General features: G+C 31.6%; 1 protein-coding gene and 1 pseudogene across 1 annotated transcript; one reads left to right on the top strand and one right to left on the bottom strand.

Annotated features, from left to right (window-relative positions):
- Positions 1 to 3837: 3837 nt before the first annotated feature.
- LOC115721428 (GTP-binding protein BRASSINAZOLE INSENSITIVE PALE GREEN 2, chloroplastic-like) lies at positions 3838 to 11664 on the top strand (annotated as a pseudogene).
- On the bottom strand, positions 11546 to 14284 carry LOC115719136 (peroxidase 60-like). Its single transcript, XM_030648065.2, has 4 exons — positions 13920 to 14284; positions 12940 to 13125; positions 12644 to 12803; positions 11546 to 12182 (listed from the first exon to the last, which is right to left on the bottom strand). Exons 1-4 carry the CDS (start codon positions 14214 to 14216, stop codon positions 11764 to 11766), a joined length of 1062 nt encoding a protein of 353 aa, XP_030503925.2. The 5' UTR covers positions 14217 to 14284; the 3' UTR covers positions 11546 to 11763.
- Positions 14285 to 16848: the final 2564 nt, after the last annotated feature.

The raw sequence follows: 16848 nt of genomic DNA, 5'->3' as shown, positions 1-16848 counted from the left end.
AGTATTCTCCATTTTATATTTGATCTCACTATCTTAATATGCAAAATGCACCATTTCTCTACTTAAGATTTAAATGTCTTTGAAACATATAAATCCATACTTTTGTAGAAAAATTATTTATGTGAGTAATCGTTAAAAAAAATATGCAAAATTTGAGTCCATGTCTTCAAAATTAATTGACTTGTATGATTTCTAATATGATAGAATTCTAGTATGCACCGATTTTGACTTGTTGGAATACATATTCTTAATGAAATTCACACAAGTTCTAAATAAAGTTAGTAAAATCTAGTGTAATGAAGATCCCCACCATTTACTAACATTTATTCTATTTATGGAGATATGTTCCATAATTTTTGGTGCTATAATGTAGAAGAATTCTTATTAATAACACATTTCTTATTGTCAGATTGAACTTGCATATCTTTATGAGTGACATCATTTGTAGTAAAGACCTCTAAATGTGTCTAAATCAAGTTTCAATAGAATCTTGAAACATAAAGGTCTTTGCCAATTTTAAAACAAAGCCACTACTATATTGCTTGTTCCTTAAACTTCTAAATGTGAGAACTTATCTTGTCTGTGGATAAGATTTGCTCACAGTTACTGACTTTCTTAGGTTTATTTGTAAACCTTGCAAGAAATTATGAATGTGGAATAACAATCTAAAATAATCCACTATGTGTTAATAATCACATTAACTATATTAGAATGAATTCATACACAATGAATTAAAATTTATTGGTGATAATAAAGTGTGATTTATTTTTCTTAATTATACGGTAAAAACTGTACATTTTAGATTAAGTTATCAGAATAAATTTTTGGAAATTTCTACTAGTATGGAAGAAATTTATGAATAGCGATGTAATAAAATTACATATATAGTTTTGAGGTTTAAATGAATCATGTTTTTACCAATGAATAAACATGCTTAAATATGAAATCTTATTAAACAAAAATTACCTGTGGGCTAAATTTTTAATTTAATAAGATTAGATTTAGATGTAGATTATGATAGATTTACACAATTTATGAAAAACTTAAAGTTTAATATTTCTATCTTAATGAAAGGTATGAAACACTTAATTATTTATAAATGTTTCAAAATTTTATACTTTATGATAAAATTATTAAATTAAATCTACATAATTTCCTGTGGGATAAATTAAGAGAATTTAATTTAACATATTAATCATGTGAATATAATAAAATCCCTGTAGGGTAAGATTATTATGTTCACATAATTCATGTCCATTATGTGATCTTAATCCACTTAATATATATAATTTTATATAATTAAGGATGCTGTGGCTACTCCCTAATTATTTAAAATTATGTGGTTCACTAGACACCAAAGTATAAACTGAAGATTAAAATTTTACTAAATCCAAAATTGCCTGTGGGCTAAATTTTAAATTTAATAAAATTAGATGAACTTTATGATAGATTTAATTAAACAATTAGTTTTGGAAAATGAAGGTTTATAATATATCTTTAATTAAATTTGTGATAACACTATTAAATTAAATCCCCATAACTCCCTGTGGGGTAAATTAAGAGAATTTAATTTAACATATTATCCTAATTAATTATACAAATATAATAAAATCCCTGTGGGGTAAAATTATTATACCTATATAATTAATTACAAGTTATGTCCATTAAGGTGAATTTTAATTTATATATAATTTTATATAATTAAGGATGCTGTGGCTACTCCCTAATTATTTAAAATTATATTTTCACTTAGACATTAGGTATTGGGCTCTACCTAAAAGTAATTTCGTTATTAACATAATAGACAATCACTGAGATTAGTGCTCCTAGTGTGGTCGTCCGAAGATCATTAAAAACCGTTCTAGATATGAGCATTTGTCCCAAATTCATGTTTTCTTATGTCAAACCACAAAATTACTTACATTTTATTCATATTTTATTCATATTAGGAAGTTTTATGAATATTTTATGAAGTTTTATGAAACTTAATGTGCTATATAAAATATTCAACCTATCTTAATGTTTGAATATTTCTAAATATATCTAGCACTATAAAAGGAATTTATGTATAGCATTTAAATCATACAAATCTAAATTAATTGCATTAAACATAAATTTGCCAAATAAATACAAATTAATACAATTATTGTATGATAATAAATTAAATGCTTAATTCCATAATATATAATTAATTATGCATTTATGACCATATAATATCTTAAATATTTATACTAATAATTAATTTGTATAAATAAGGTAATTATACAAATTAGTACAATTAATTATATGGAATGAATTAAATGCAAAATTAAAGACTATACTTAATGGCAGATTTTTCAAATTTTATTAATTTAAACAATAAATTACATAAATTTGGTAATAAATAATTAAATGCACAATTATACAAATTGCACAATTATTACATGCCTAAATAAATCATGTAATTAATTACCATATTAAAACAAATTTCCATTTTCAGTTTATACTAAATAACATATTAATTCTAAATATATGTATTAAATTAAAAATGGAAATTAATGAATGTAATTTATTGACTAAATTAACAATAGGAGAATAATTTATATTTCCAAATAAATAAAAAATATATATAAAAAAAAATCGAAATTTTTTCCCTTTTTTTTTTTTTTTTTGAAAAATACACTGCCATAAACGACATGATAAAATTTCCTTAAACTTCCAAAAATCATGAAATCAATTCCAAATGAATCTAAATGCAAAAATTAAGACATTCATATAGATTTTATGCATCGAAAATACATAAAACAAAGACTTTAAAAATCACCAAAATTTTCTGAAAAATAATTTTGAGATTTCTTTGTTTTTTCAAAGTGGATTTTCATGCTTAGAACAATCTATATTAATATATGAATGTATTAATACATATACAATATATATATATAAATATATATACATATATATACAGAAAAATAAAAATACTGTATGTATATATATAAACATGAAATGTATATATGTATATATTTGTATATAGCATTTAGATATATAAATAATATATATATATATACAACATATATACGTAATGAAATGAAGAAAAAATATATATATATATGTATATGAATATATATATATATATGAACTGAATGAATAAACAAGTATATATGTATGAAAATATATATGTATATATATAATTGGGATTGAATGAATATGAATATATAAATATATACACAAACGAAAATAAATATATATATCAACACTGAATTAAATATATATATATAAACACTGTATATACGAGTATATATATATATATATGAAACTCAAACTAAAATCAAGGCAGAGATAAAAACCGCTCTGATACCAACTGTTAGACATTTATATATATAAACTGAAATGTATATGTTTAAGTATTAAGTGCGGAATTAATCAAACATATATACACTATGAATAAGGATCGAAATACCTCCAGCCATTGATTCTTGAGCTTCAAACCCACATAAGCTTTGATCTGCAAAGGAAACTGGTTGATGTGGGTAATCGGGCTTCCTCGCTCTCTCAACTCTCTTTAGATGGATTTTGCTGTTATGAACAGAATGAGTGAGGAGCTCGGGGACCGAGACCCTATATTTATAGGTGAGATACTCCATCAGTATCTGTGCCACATTAATTGTCAGAATATTTTGACAATTAATTCAGAAAATCAAATCAGGTAATGAATATAGAAATCTGACCATATATAGAATATTACGTAATTGATTCTGTCCAGATTCAATGAATATAAAATATTCATTTCAATGAATATAAAATATTCATTTATCAGAATCAATAATATTATTTTATTTCCTTAATTAGAAATATTCTAATATGTAGAGCCCCAGAAGCAAAGTCTGAAACTTTGGACAAGAAAAGCTTCAAGTAAGCTTTTTTGTTGCTTGGTTGATTCAATTGGTGTGATGTTGTTTCTGCTTTTTGGTTTTTTTTTGGCCCAATTTGATGTTTTTTAATTCTTGTACAATGCTAAATCTTTGTAATTAGAAAAATAAAGGTGAAAGAAAGAAGTTTGGTTCTAGCTAGAAGTTACTCTCTCATAAAGCTTAGGCGGCATTGTTAAATCTCAGTCTTCATTTTGAATGTTCTAAAAGTTCTTATGGATTACTAATGTGTTCTTTACCTTAAAATATTTATAACTAATCTTAATGGGTATGTCTTGTACTCATTATATGCAGCCTCTAATATTTCAGAAATTGAAACACAAAAGGAATATGAGCAAGAGCTAGCTTGCAAAACTTGGACAAGAAAAGGAGTGATTATGAATGGTTTATGCCAATTAATGAAGACATTACAAGCATAAAAGTAAGCTTTCTTGCTAATATTTTTGTTGCTTGATTCAATTGGTGTGGTTGTTTCTGCTTTTGGTTTTTTCCCATTTGATGTTTTTATTCTTTTACAATGCAGATCTTTACTCAATTAGATTCCATTCTACCCTATAGGCATAGTAATAAGAAAATAAAGGTGAAAGAAGTCTGCTTTAAGTTAAATTAGAATTGGTAGAAATGCTTCTAGCTAGAAGTCACTCTCTCATAAAGCTTAGGCGCCATTGTTCTATCTCAGTCTTCATTCGATCCTTAACAGTTTGTTCTTCATCATTGTTAAATAACCCTTCTACCTCAAAACCTTATTTTCAAAACACAGCAGAATGTCCACAATTCCATTTCATGTTTCCCCGATACTTCTCTTCGAAGACTGCAAGTTCTTCTTCAAAACAATCTTTACCTCTTACCCGTGATGAAAAATTACAACGAAGCTAGTCCTGAGAATCTTGTTGTCTGCCCTGGTTGCGGGGTTCATATGCAAGATGCTGACCCTAAACACCCTGGCTTTTTTGTTAAACCTTCGCAGAAAGACCCCAGGACTTATCGGTTGCATGCCCATCTTCAACCTGTTTGTCAAGAGTCTGAAGTCTCAGATTTCCTTAAAAGGGGTACTGTCATTGAGCCCGAAACCAATGACAGTGACGTTGGTGTGGCTGAAGTTAAGCACGAAAGGCCGGTTGTATGCGCACGGTGCCATTCTTTGAGGCATTATGGGAAGGTGAAAGATTCTACAGTGGAGAACTTATTGCCTAATTTTGACTTTGATCATACCATTGGAAGGAAGCTGGTATCCACATCGGGGACTCGGTCGGTTGTGCTAATGGTCGTGGATGCATCAGACTTTGATGGTTCATTCCCTAAAAAGGTTGCGAATTTGGTGTCAGATACAATCGAAGAGCATTCAACAGCTTGGAAATTGGGAAAGTCAGGGAATGTGCCTAGAGTAGTGCTTGTGGTGACAAAGATTGATTTATTACCGAGCTCTATATCACCGACAAGATTCGAGCACTGGGTTAGGCAACGAGCAAGGGAGGGCGGATCTAACAAGTTAACAAGTGTGCATTTGGTCAGTGCTGTGAGGGATTGGGGGTTGAAGAATCTTGTTGATGATGTCATCGCTTTAGCCGGGCAAAGAGGGAATGTTTGGGCAATTGGGGCACAAAATGCTGGGAAAAGTACTCTGATAAATTCATTAGGAAAGCATGTTGGAGGGAAGGTTTCTCATTTGACAAAAGCACCTGTTCCCGGTACAACATTGGGGATTGTTAGAGTAGAAGGTGTTCTTCCTCGTCAGGCAAAGTTATTCGATACTCCAGGGCTTTTGCATCCCCATCAAATTGCAACAAGGCTAACAAGAGAAGAACAGAAACTTGTCTACATTAGCAAAGAGCTGAAGCCAAGGACTTACAGGATCAAGGTTAGTTTAGTTGAATTGCTTTTTCCTTATGCCTTTTTAATTTTCAGTTATTCTCATCTGTGATACACTTTTCGCCACCTTGTTTGCTATATTTCTTGCACTGTTGCACAATCAAAGCCTAGAAGTAACTATTATTGTATTGTGTTTTGCTTTGTATGTGCCATGACTCATGTTTCATGATGGTATTCTGATAGGTTGGTCATTCAGTTCATATTGCTGGTCTTATGAGGCTAGACGGTATGGGCATATTGGAATATCAGAAGCTACACAGGAGTCCAGTGAAAATGAAGCAATTACTTAATCTGTTATGTCACGTGATTGTATTGTAAAGCAGTTAGTTTGTTAATTAATCAGTTGTAAATTCTGTTACAGTTAGTTAATCTCAACTAACTCCTTGTACTGCTTTCTTTGTGTGAATATATAAAAAGGACTCCTACTGCCTCAAGATTTACATTGAGCAGTATCAAATTCTCTTTCACTCCATTCAGTTCATCTTCCCTGTTTTACTCTGTTCTTTGCTCTTTTTCATTCTCCTTCATGGTATCAGAGCTTCATGGCCAACAATGGCAATCAAGATCCTGCTGCAACACAAACTCCAGCAACTGCTCAACATCAAGAAGCTGCATTCCCGAACAACAATCTTCTACCACTCAATCCAAGACTTGATCGAAACAACTACACGCTATGGAGGTCACTGGTTCTTGCAGCAACTCGAGCATACAATCTTGATGGATACATTCTGGGGACACTTCCACAACCTCAGCGTTCTCTAACTGGTAATGTCCCTAACCCTGCCTTTTCCTCTTGGTTACGCCTTGACCAATTTCTAATGCATTGGTTGATGAACTCCATAACCGAGGCCATGCTTGGTCATGTTATCAATGCTCAAACTTCATCTGAAATCTGGAACATCTTTGAGCAACTATTTGCCACAAGATCAAGAGCTAGGATACTTCAAATTAGAGGATTACTCCAGTCAACCAAGAAAGGTTCTCTATCTGTTGATGATTACATCTTAAAAATGAAGCAATACAGTGACTCTCTTGCTGCAGCTGGTCAATCGTTAACAGATGAGGATCTCATACTGTATGTTCTTGGTGGTCTTGGTGCTGAATACGAGGCTGTTGTTGTGAATCTTACTTCAAGATCGGAAAAACTCACCCTCCAAGAAGTCCAATTCATGCTACAAAGCCAAGAAATGAGGATAAATCAACACACCACTGAGTCCCTCACTAATGTTCAAGCAAATCTTGCTAATGCCTCCTACAACAACAACAATCGAAACAATCAAAACTACAATGGCCGTGGCTACAGGGGTTCAAATCGTGGAGGCAGAACCAACAACACAAACTATGGAGGCAGGGGTAGAGGTTCCAACAGACCTACATGCCAACTTTGTGGGAGAATTGGACACACAGTAATAAAGTGCTACCACAGATTTGACATTAATTTCACAGGTCCTACACATGATCAAGGAACTTCAAACTCCTCCACCCCATCCGAAACCCCACAAGCTCATCTAACTCAAGCCAATACTACACCAGAATTTTCAACAGATTGGTACATTGACAGTGGGGCCACTCATCACATGACCAACAATGCAGACAACCTAACCACCTCCACAGATTACAAGGGCAAGGCTAAAGTCATAGTTGGTAATGGTTCCACTATCCCTATCTTAAAAATCGGTTCCAATTCTATTCATACACAGTCACATAATCCTTTAATCTTGCAAGATATTCTACATGTCCCAAATGTTTCTAAAAATCTTTTGAGTATTTCCCAATTTACCAAAGATAACAATGTTACCCTTGAATTTGATGATGTGTGTTGTCTTATCAAGGACAAGAACACCAAGCAAGTTCTTCTTCGGGGTAAAGTTCACCAAGGCCTTTACCAGCTCAAAGTCCTCAACTCAAAGTCACCCCAATCTTCCTCTGTCACTACAGAAGTCTCTCCCACTAATCCGAGTGCCTTCAACTTCACCACCACAAGTAACCCTGTGTATGACAAAACAAAAGTCTCTGATGTTTGGCACTGTAGGCTAGGACATCCTTCCTTTAATGTTCTAGCTAAAGTTCTTGCCACGGTTTCACCTCAAATCAAATGTAATAAAAATACTTTTTGTGATGCTTGTCAAATTGGCAAACAACACCATTTCAGTTTTAAAAGCACTCCTAATAAAACTACTATGCCTTTTGAATTAATTTTGTCTGATGTTTGGGGACCCTCTTTTCATGTTTCCAATGATGGATACAAATACTATCTTAGCTTTGTTGATGATTACACTAAATATGTTTGGCTTTTCCCAATGCAAACTAAATCTGAAGTGAATAGTTTATTCATCCAATTCAATAACTATGTTGAAAGGTTCTTTCAAACCAAAATCAAGAGTGTACAAACTGATTTAGGCAAAGAATTTGAACCTCTCTATAAACTATTTCACTCTTTGGGAATTGTCCAAAGAAATTCATGCCCCCACACTCATCAACAACAAGGCAAAGTAGAAAGGAAACACAGACATGTGGTTGATATAGGTCTAACCCTTCTTGCACAAGCCCAAATGCCTCTCACTTTCTGGTGGGAAGCATACACTTCTGCTGCCTACATTATAAATAGACTACCTAATCAAACCATAGATTTTCTTTCCCCATATGAAAAGCTTTATCACCAAAAACCTGATTATAACATGTTTAAGATTTTTGGCTGCTCTTGCTTTCCTATGCTCAGACCATATGAGTCACACAAAGTGTCTTTTCGATCTGCAAAATGCCTTTTTATAGGCTACTGTTTAAACTCAAAAGGATTTAGATGTTTGCATCCAAGTGGTAGGATCTATGTAGCTAGGAGTGTCACCTTTAATGAGTCTGAATTTCCATACAATGAACTGTTTGCCCCACCTGTTCCTACACAACATAAGTCACCCATCTACATAGACTCTAACCAATACACCATACCTCCCATTACACCAGCAGATATACCACCAACTCCCCCACCCGATCCTCCAAGTGAATCTTTCAGTACCAACTCTGACAGCAATACACCCACTCCCATCTCACCAACTTCCTTCACTTCAAACACCTCTTCCCAACACAGTAACACCAACAATCAACCAACAACAAATGCTCATCCCATGCTCACTCGAGCCAAAATGGGAATCTTTAAGCCTAAAACCTATCTGTCAACATCTGAACCAGAAGTGGAACCAACATCAGTTAAAGAAGCCCTTGCTAATCCTAAATGGAGAAATGCAATGGACAAAGAGAACACAGCCTTGGTCAAAAATAACACATGGATATTAGTTCCCAAACCAGAAGATGCTCAAATAATCAGCAACAAGTGGCTGTTTCGTATCAAATATAATGCTGACAGCACCATAGCCACTTACAAAGCTAGACTCGTGGCAAAAGGATTTCAACAAGTCCCAGGTATCGACTTTTTTGAAACATATAGCCCTGTGGTTAAACCATGCACTATCCGTGTCATTTTCACTCTTGCAGTCACCTACAAATGGGAAATTCAGCAAATTGACATCAATAATGCTTTCTTGAATGGTGAACTTCAAGAAACGGTTTACATGGCTCAACCACAAGGTTTCATTGACCCTCACTATCCTAATCACGTGTGCAAGCTAAACAAGGCCATCTATGGGTTAAAACAAGCCCCACGGGCTTGGTATGATCAACTCAAGCATTTCTTGCTGTCATTGGATTTTCAGCAATCAAAATCAGATACCAGTCTGTTTTATAGCAACAAAAGAGGCAAACTTTTATTATTACTCATCTATGTTGATGATATTTTAGTTACAGGTGCTGATAATGATCAAGTACAACATATCATTCAAGTTCTACACAACAAATTTGCTCTTAAACAACTCGGGCCAGTCAATTACTTTCTGGGTTTTGAAGTGCAAAAAGACAACAACACAGTCCATCTTACACAGCAGAAATACATAAAAGATCTCTTGACAAGAACTAATATGCTGACAGCCAAGCCCCAATCCACTCCAATGTGTTCAAATGCCAAACTCACTCATGACTCGGGTGCTCCTTTGCAAAATGTGACAGAGTACAGAAGTATAATCGGGGCATTACAGTACCTATGCCATACTCGACCTGACATTGCATTTGCTGTAAATCGTCTAAGCCAATTTATGTCTCAACCAACAACTGAACACTGGGGAGCTTGCAAACGTGTTCTCAGGTACTTAGTTGGCACTCAACACCTTGGACTTACCTTCAAACCAGCTCAAGTTCTTGACCTTCAGGGCTTCACAGATGCTGATTGGGCTGGCTGCTCTATTGATCGAAAGTCCACATCAGGGTATAGCATCTTTTTGGGTGGTAATCTCATCAGTTGGTGCTCTAAAAAGCAACAAGTTGTTGCTCGTTCCAGTACTGAATCTGAATACCGGGCTTTAGCTTTGGCAACCTCTGAAATAATTTGGCTACAATCTCTCCTCGCTGAGTCATCTATCACCACATTTCAGACCCCTATTCTATGGTGTGACAACATGGGCGCTGGATCCCTTGCCTCAAATCCAGTCTTCCATGCTAGAACCAAACATATCGAAGTAGATCTCCACTTCATCAGAGATAGAGTTCTTGCCAACAAACTTGATGTGCGTTATGTTGATACCAGCAATCAGATTGCTGACATCTTCACTAAACCGCTTCCAACATCTTCATTCCACTTCTTTCGATACAAGTTGACACTTGGTGTTCACCCGTGCAACTTGAGGGGGGATATTGGAATATCAGAAGCTACACAGGAGTCCAGTGAAAATGAAGCAATTACTTAATCTGTTATGTCACGTGATTGTATTGTAAAGCAGTTAGTTTGTTAATTAATCAGTTGTAAATTCTGTTACAGTTAGTTAATCTCAACTAACTCCTTGTACTGCTTTCTTTGTGTGAATATATAAAAAGGACTCCTACTGCCTCAAGATTTACATTGAGCAGTATCAAATTCTCTTTCACTCCATTCAGTTCATCTTCCCTGTTTTACTCTGTTCTTTGCTCTTTTTCATTCTCCTTCAGGGCATCCGTTTATCTTCCATTACACGTGGGTAAAACCGAAAATGCATGTGAAATGGTAGAAGAACATTTCGGTCATCAGTTGCAGGTACAACTTATCAACATACTCACACACTTTGTTATCATTTGAAAGTTCATTTCAAATGTTTATTCATAATTTGACACCCTTTTGTTCGGTTATGTTCTTTAACTTCAGCCACCAATTGGAAAAGATAGAGTTAAAGAGCTCGGGCAGTGGGTGAGAAAGGAGTTTCATGTGTGTGGCAATAGTTGGGATTCTAGCTCTGTGGATATCTCAGCTGCTGGTCTCGGTTGGTTTGCTATTGGACTCAAAGGAGAAGCTCAATTAGGCGTTTGGACTTATGATGGAATTGATGTTGTTCTTCGCAATTCATTGATTCCTCAAAGATCACAGTATTTTGAAGTTTCGGGTTTTACTGTGTCCAAAATCGTTTCCAAAGCTGACCAATCTTCAAATAAAGCGTTGCGCCAGAGTGAGAAGAAGAAACCAAGCAACCGCAAGGAAACTACACCAGCTAATGCAGAGCCTGTTTCTTAACAACATTGGCCCGAAAACAAGTCAGTAGAAACGCCAATTACCGATTTATAGGAAGACTTAATGCTGAATGTTTGGAAGATTTTGTCAAGTTGCCAAACCTTAATTGGAATGTTTTGTACATAATATCTCTAGTTTTCATTGGTATGTTAACAAAAGTTGGAATAGTTAAAAATAAAAACAGTAAAATATGCACAATATGTACTATGACAAGATGATTTTATTATTAATTTTAGTTGAATAGTAAATTATTACACCCAACTTACAATTTGAAATAAAAAAGCAACAAAATCTTCTAAAAGAAGAAAATCGAATAATAAATGAGAAGTAAATATAACAATCATTGAAACACAATCATCATCATCATCAATTATTGAAATTAAGAAAGGGTTCTTAATTATCTTTTAATTAATTTGTTACTCTGCATGATCTTCTAATTTCACCTTTAGTTTTATCAGTGATGACCTCAACTCTTCCCAACTTAACCATAGCTTGTCCAAATTTTTGGGCAAAGTTATAGGCATCGCCATTAGCCAATTGTGTTACAACATTTTTGGTTTGTTTGTCAATGGCCAAATCTTGGTCGATCTTTAGAACTCCTCTCTTCTTCACAAGTTGGTTGAAGAATGCCTTGTCCACAACCATGGAACTCCCCGGAGTTTGGTCCAAGAAAACCGTGTTGGCGGGGTTTGGTTTCTGAGGACACTTTGACTTCAAAGATTTGACCAACAGTGAGTCCATTGTTGGGTCAGCTTTCTTCGTGCCGTTAAAGTTGTATAGACGATCTTGGAAAATAGTGCAATGTGCCACCCCAACAGTGTGACCACCTATATAAATTATAATAGTATTAGAATTTTATAATGAAAATTAAGATAAGTTTTTAATGATGATATTAACTTAAAATTAATTAGTGATGAGTAGATTGTCACGGTATAATTATAGTATTTTCTTTAAATTTAGAGAAATTTTGAATAAAAAGATGTATGTGATTTTAAAGGGGAATTTTTATTTTTATGGTTTTTAAAATATAAGTTTGTAAAAATATAATTTTTTTCTCAAAAAAATTAATTTTATTGGAAAATTTTAGAAAAAAGTTAAAAAAAATTAAATAAAAAACAGCATAAGGTATCTGGTTACCCAATGGTAAGTGACATTGTTGTTTGGGCCTTAAAAAAATAAATTTTGGACCCTTGTTCAAAGAAAATATAATAATTTTGAAAAATACCAAAAAATTATATACATTTTTGCAAATATACACATATATATATATTTATAGTTATATACATACCAAGAAGGTAAACCATGTCATTGACACCAAGTCCTTTCTTTTGAAATGCTTTAATGGAATTAGAGACTGATATTGAAGGAGGTGGCAAATCAACATTGCTAGCTTTAGATACTTTTCCATCCAACCTTCCTCCTTCTACACCATAATTCACTTTTCCTCCCTGCACACACACATATATATATATGATATTATTATAATGGTGATTGTACTTTTTGGTATTTTCGATATATAGTAATTCTATTTTTTTAATTATTCGTAATATCTTGGAATAATTAAGTAATAATTTAATTACGTACACTGGCTAAGCTGACAGCGTCTCGGGTAGCAATGGCGATAATATCAGCACAAGACACAACTTGGCGACACTTACTCTCCAAACTTTTCTTAATAGTGTCAATAAGATCATAACCTCTTACGCTTAGATTTGGTCCAGCATTCTTCTCACTTTGCTTACCATCAAGTAGAAGTGAAGCATCGCATCCCTACAATAATATTCAATAGTTTTATTTAATTATTATACAAATATATTTTAAGAAAAAAAATAAAAAAAATAATGTAGTGCTAAGGACGTTAGAGAGTCCCACAATAATAAGAACATTATTATTATTAGATACCAGTTGTATTCAGCACCACTACGAGTTGTCGCCTTTGTGAATGAATGGCTAGCTTATATAATTGATATTTTATATATTTATTAAATTAAAATATGTAGAATCTAATACTTAAGTGTACCCATAACAATATGACATCTCGTGGTGGTATTAAACACCACTGGTTACTTTTAATATTTCTCTATATATTAATAATGTACGGGAACTTAATGAGGTGTCATAGTATTATTAGTGTAAAATATTGAGTCTTAATGAATATTGTTATTAGACATTACTGGTTAACGATAGTTCATAATAATTATTAAATTAAAATATATAAAATTCGATATTATACACTGATAATAACATAACACTTCGGTGGTGCTATGCCCTATTGATGCTATTTAGGATTTCTGGAACTTAAATACCATATAAGTGTATAGACTACTCATTCACTTATTAAGATAATGATATTGAGCTAGGCTCGGCCCTAGGTTAAGGCGGTGCTTAGGGCCACCCAATCCAAGGGCCAAATGAATAAACAATCATTTTAAAAATATATATTTATAATAAGGGTCCAAAAATTTTACTTTTTCAAAGACCGAATACAATTCAAGGCAGATTCTATATTAAGCATCTTAAGGTGTCAAACAACAATATTCTAAATGATAATTGGAAAAACTAACCTTAACAAAGCAATCGTGAAACTGCAGACGAAGAAGTGCAGCAACAATAGTAGGATCTTTAGTGAAAGCAGCTTTAACAACAGTTTTGACGGTTGCCTCAACATTCACTTGTGTTGTTTGAGATTTAAAAAGTGGCCAAAAACCAGGGGTTGTGATGGTGCATTTTTTGTTGTAGTAGCTATTTGCAGGTTGCAACACCACACCACCATAACATTGCCCACTCAAACTCAACAAAAAGAGACCCATGGTCACCATAGCCAAAACCCTATTGTTCATCATATTACTCACCATTTTCATATATATATATATATAACACTCTTTTAGTTATATATTAGGCTTTTATGATGATGAGTAGTTTGAAGTGTGATTAGCTATGGGCTTAAAGCCCCTTTTATAGTGAATTAAGATTAGTTGGAATGATTAATTAATTAATGTTTATATTTATGGTATAATTTCATGGTTAGCACGACATAATTATGTTACAAATAAATACATTACAAATTTTGATATAGATTAGTTGGCTAGCTCAATATAGACGTGCTATACAATCTACAATCGTGCCTGTGACATATATATGTATATATATTTATATTTGTGTATATAACATTATTATATATAATTAGTGTAGTTTTGTGTTTAGAGGTTCTATAAACGAAAATATAACATACAGATATCTTCTTTTGATTGAAGATTTCAAAGTCCAATATTTCATAATTGATCACATTATATATACACATTGTTGAAATAAAATACAAGATTAAGATTAAGACTACACAAAAACAAATGAGAAGTATACAAACTCAATATATCTAAGATTATCAATTAAAAAAAATATATTGAAAATTGATTGATTTACATGCAGATGCAAGTAAAATTATAATCATTTCAAGAAAAAAAATGTAAGAAATATACAAATATTTAGCAACAACAATAAAAAAATATATTACAGCAAGATTGCGAAAGTGCGATTTAATTTTCTAGTTTGACATAGAAAATAAGTTTAGGTTATATTTGGCTTGTTACTTACAATTGTATTTCAATGTACAAAAAAGTTATTTAATATTTTATTAAAAATATATAAAAAATATTATTTTTATTTTTATTATTTAAGTAAGAGTATTATAGCAATTAAAGAAGGTACAATTTTGTAAAAGTAAATGAATTATAATAATTAGTGGTACAATATTAAATAAAAAATGGTATTTATTAAATTTTATTTTGACAAAAAATTAGTTCAAAATCCTATTTGTACAATTTTAGAAAATATAGGATCTATTTTGTCAGTTAACAAAATAGATGGTCCAATTGGTAACTTATACAAAATACAGGATCTAAAATAATATTTATCCTATTATAATTATTAATCTGAAATTACAACACTAATATTTTTTTACAAAATTTAAAATAAATCTGAAAATTAAAATAATATGTTTGTTCAATTTTTTTAGTTAGATTAATAGACTATATTTATAAATGGTTTTTTATAAGCTAGTTATCTTAGTAATTATATTTATATTTTTATCAAATCTAAAATTAATATATTAATGTATAATAATTTTTTCTTATAAATTTTGCAGGCATTAATTTGATTTTTAAGGACGTGGAATTAGTGAGGAGCATTGAAAATTAATGTAAGATATATGCTTCTTCTTCTTCTTCTTTTTTTAATGTTAAAAAAATAAAAAGCAATTTTACTATCTTATATATTCATATAGTGAAGTAATTCTAATATTATAATTATATTTGACGATAATAATAGTATGTTGAACATAAGTTATATTTTGAAAATTTTGTGTGATGTGATGATATATGAGAAAATTTGTGTGTTGTTTGAATTTTTTATATTAATATATGGTTATGTTACTAATATAGAAAAATTGATTTATAATTTCTTATATCATCATCACCTTATAGTTAAATTGTGTATGTAATAGGTTATGTTATTTAAATAGGGAAAATAATTAGAGGACTCAAATTTATTGTCTAAAATTAATTATTTGTCTAATTTAGGGATGTGTATAAATCATCCAATCCAATGACAATCAATCGATCCAATTATAATTGACCACCAAATATTGAATATCCAATTGTGATCGGATCAGATTTGATGTTATTTTTTAATATCCAATTGGATCGGATCGGATATTGGATGGAGTGTCTAAAAATCCAATACATCTAACATCCAATCAAACTAATTAGTATTTTTATTTATTTTGGATGAGTAATTGGATTTTATATTGTTATACGTAAAATATATATGTATATATAAAAATTAACATTAAAATTTTATTCTTTTTTTTTGTTGGATTGGATATATCCAATTCAATCCAATACATACTGAACCTAAAATATTAGATTGATTCAATACGATCCAAAAAATACTAAATATTGAATAAACTCAAATTAAACCAATAAATATATATAATACATTCAACGGATAGAACCGATCCAATCCAACATCCAATAAATATTGGATTAAATGGATGACTGAAATTAATTGGATCGGATCAGATGGTAAAATCTAACATCTAATATATAATCGGATCAGATCTGGATAGTTAGATATAGTCCAATGAACACCCCAAGCAAGTCTAACTTATTAGAGGTTGGCACTTGTAATATAAATTAATGCTTTAACTTTCACAACTACCAATATTTTTTCTCTCTAATATGGGTCAGTTTGGCACAGCTGTGCTGTAGGAAGCAGTTGGAGCTGTGTTGTGGGAAAAAACAGTTGTAGCAGAAATGTGAAAAAAAGCTGAGCAGAGTGTTTAGTAAATTATAAATTTTAAATGCTGTGAGTGGTTAAGATTCTATTATAATGATAATGATGATATCATAATCTAGTTCATTATAATTACAAATATATAAAAATTTATGTTATATGAAAATATTATTTTTTTTATATAGTTTTAATAATTTTCTTCCA

This window comes from Cannabis sativa, chromosome 2, assembly GCF_029168945.1.
Source record: "Cannabis sativa cultivar Pink pepper isolate KNU-18-1 chromosome 2, ASM2916894v1, whole genome shotgun sequence".
Taxonomy (NCBI): domain Eukaryota; kingdom Viridiplantae; phylum Streptophyta; class Magnoliopsida; order Rosales; family Cannabaceae; genus Cannabis; species Cannabis sativa.
The sequence above is the reverse complement of the archived record's forward strand: the minus strand, read 5'-3'. Positions and strand labels throughout refer to the sequence as shown.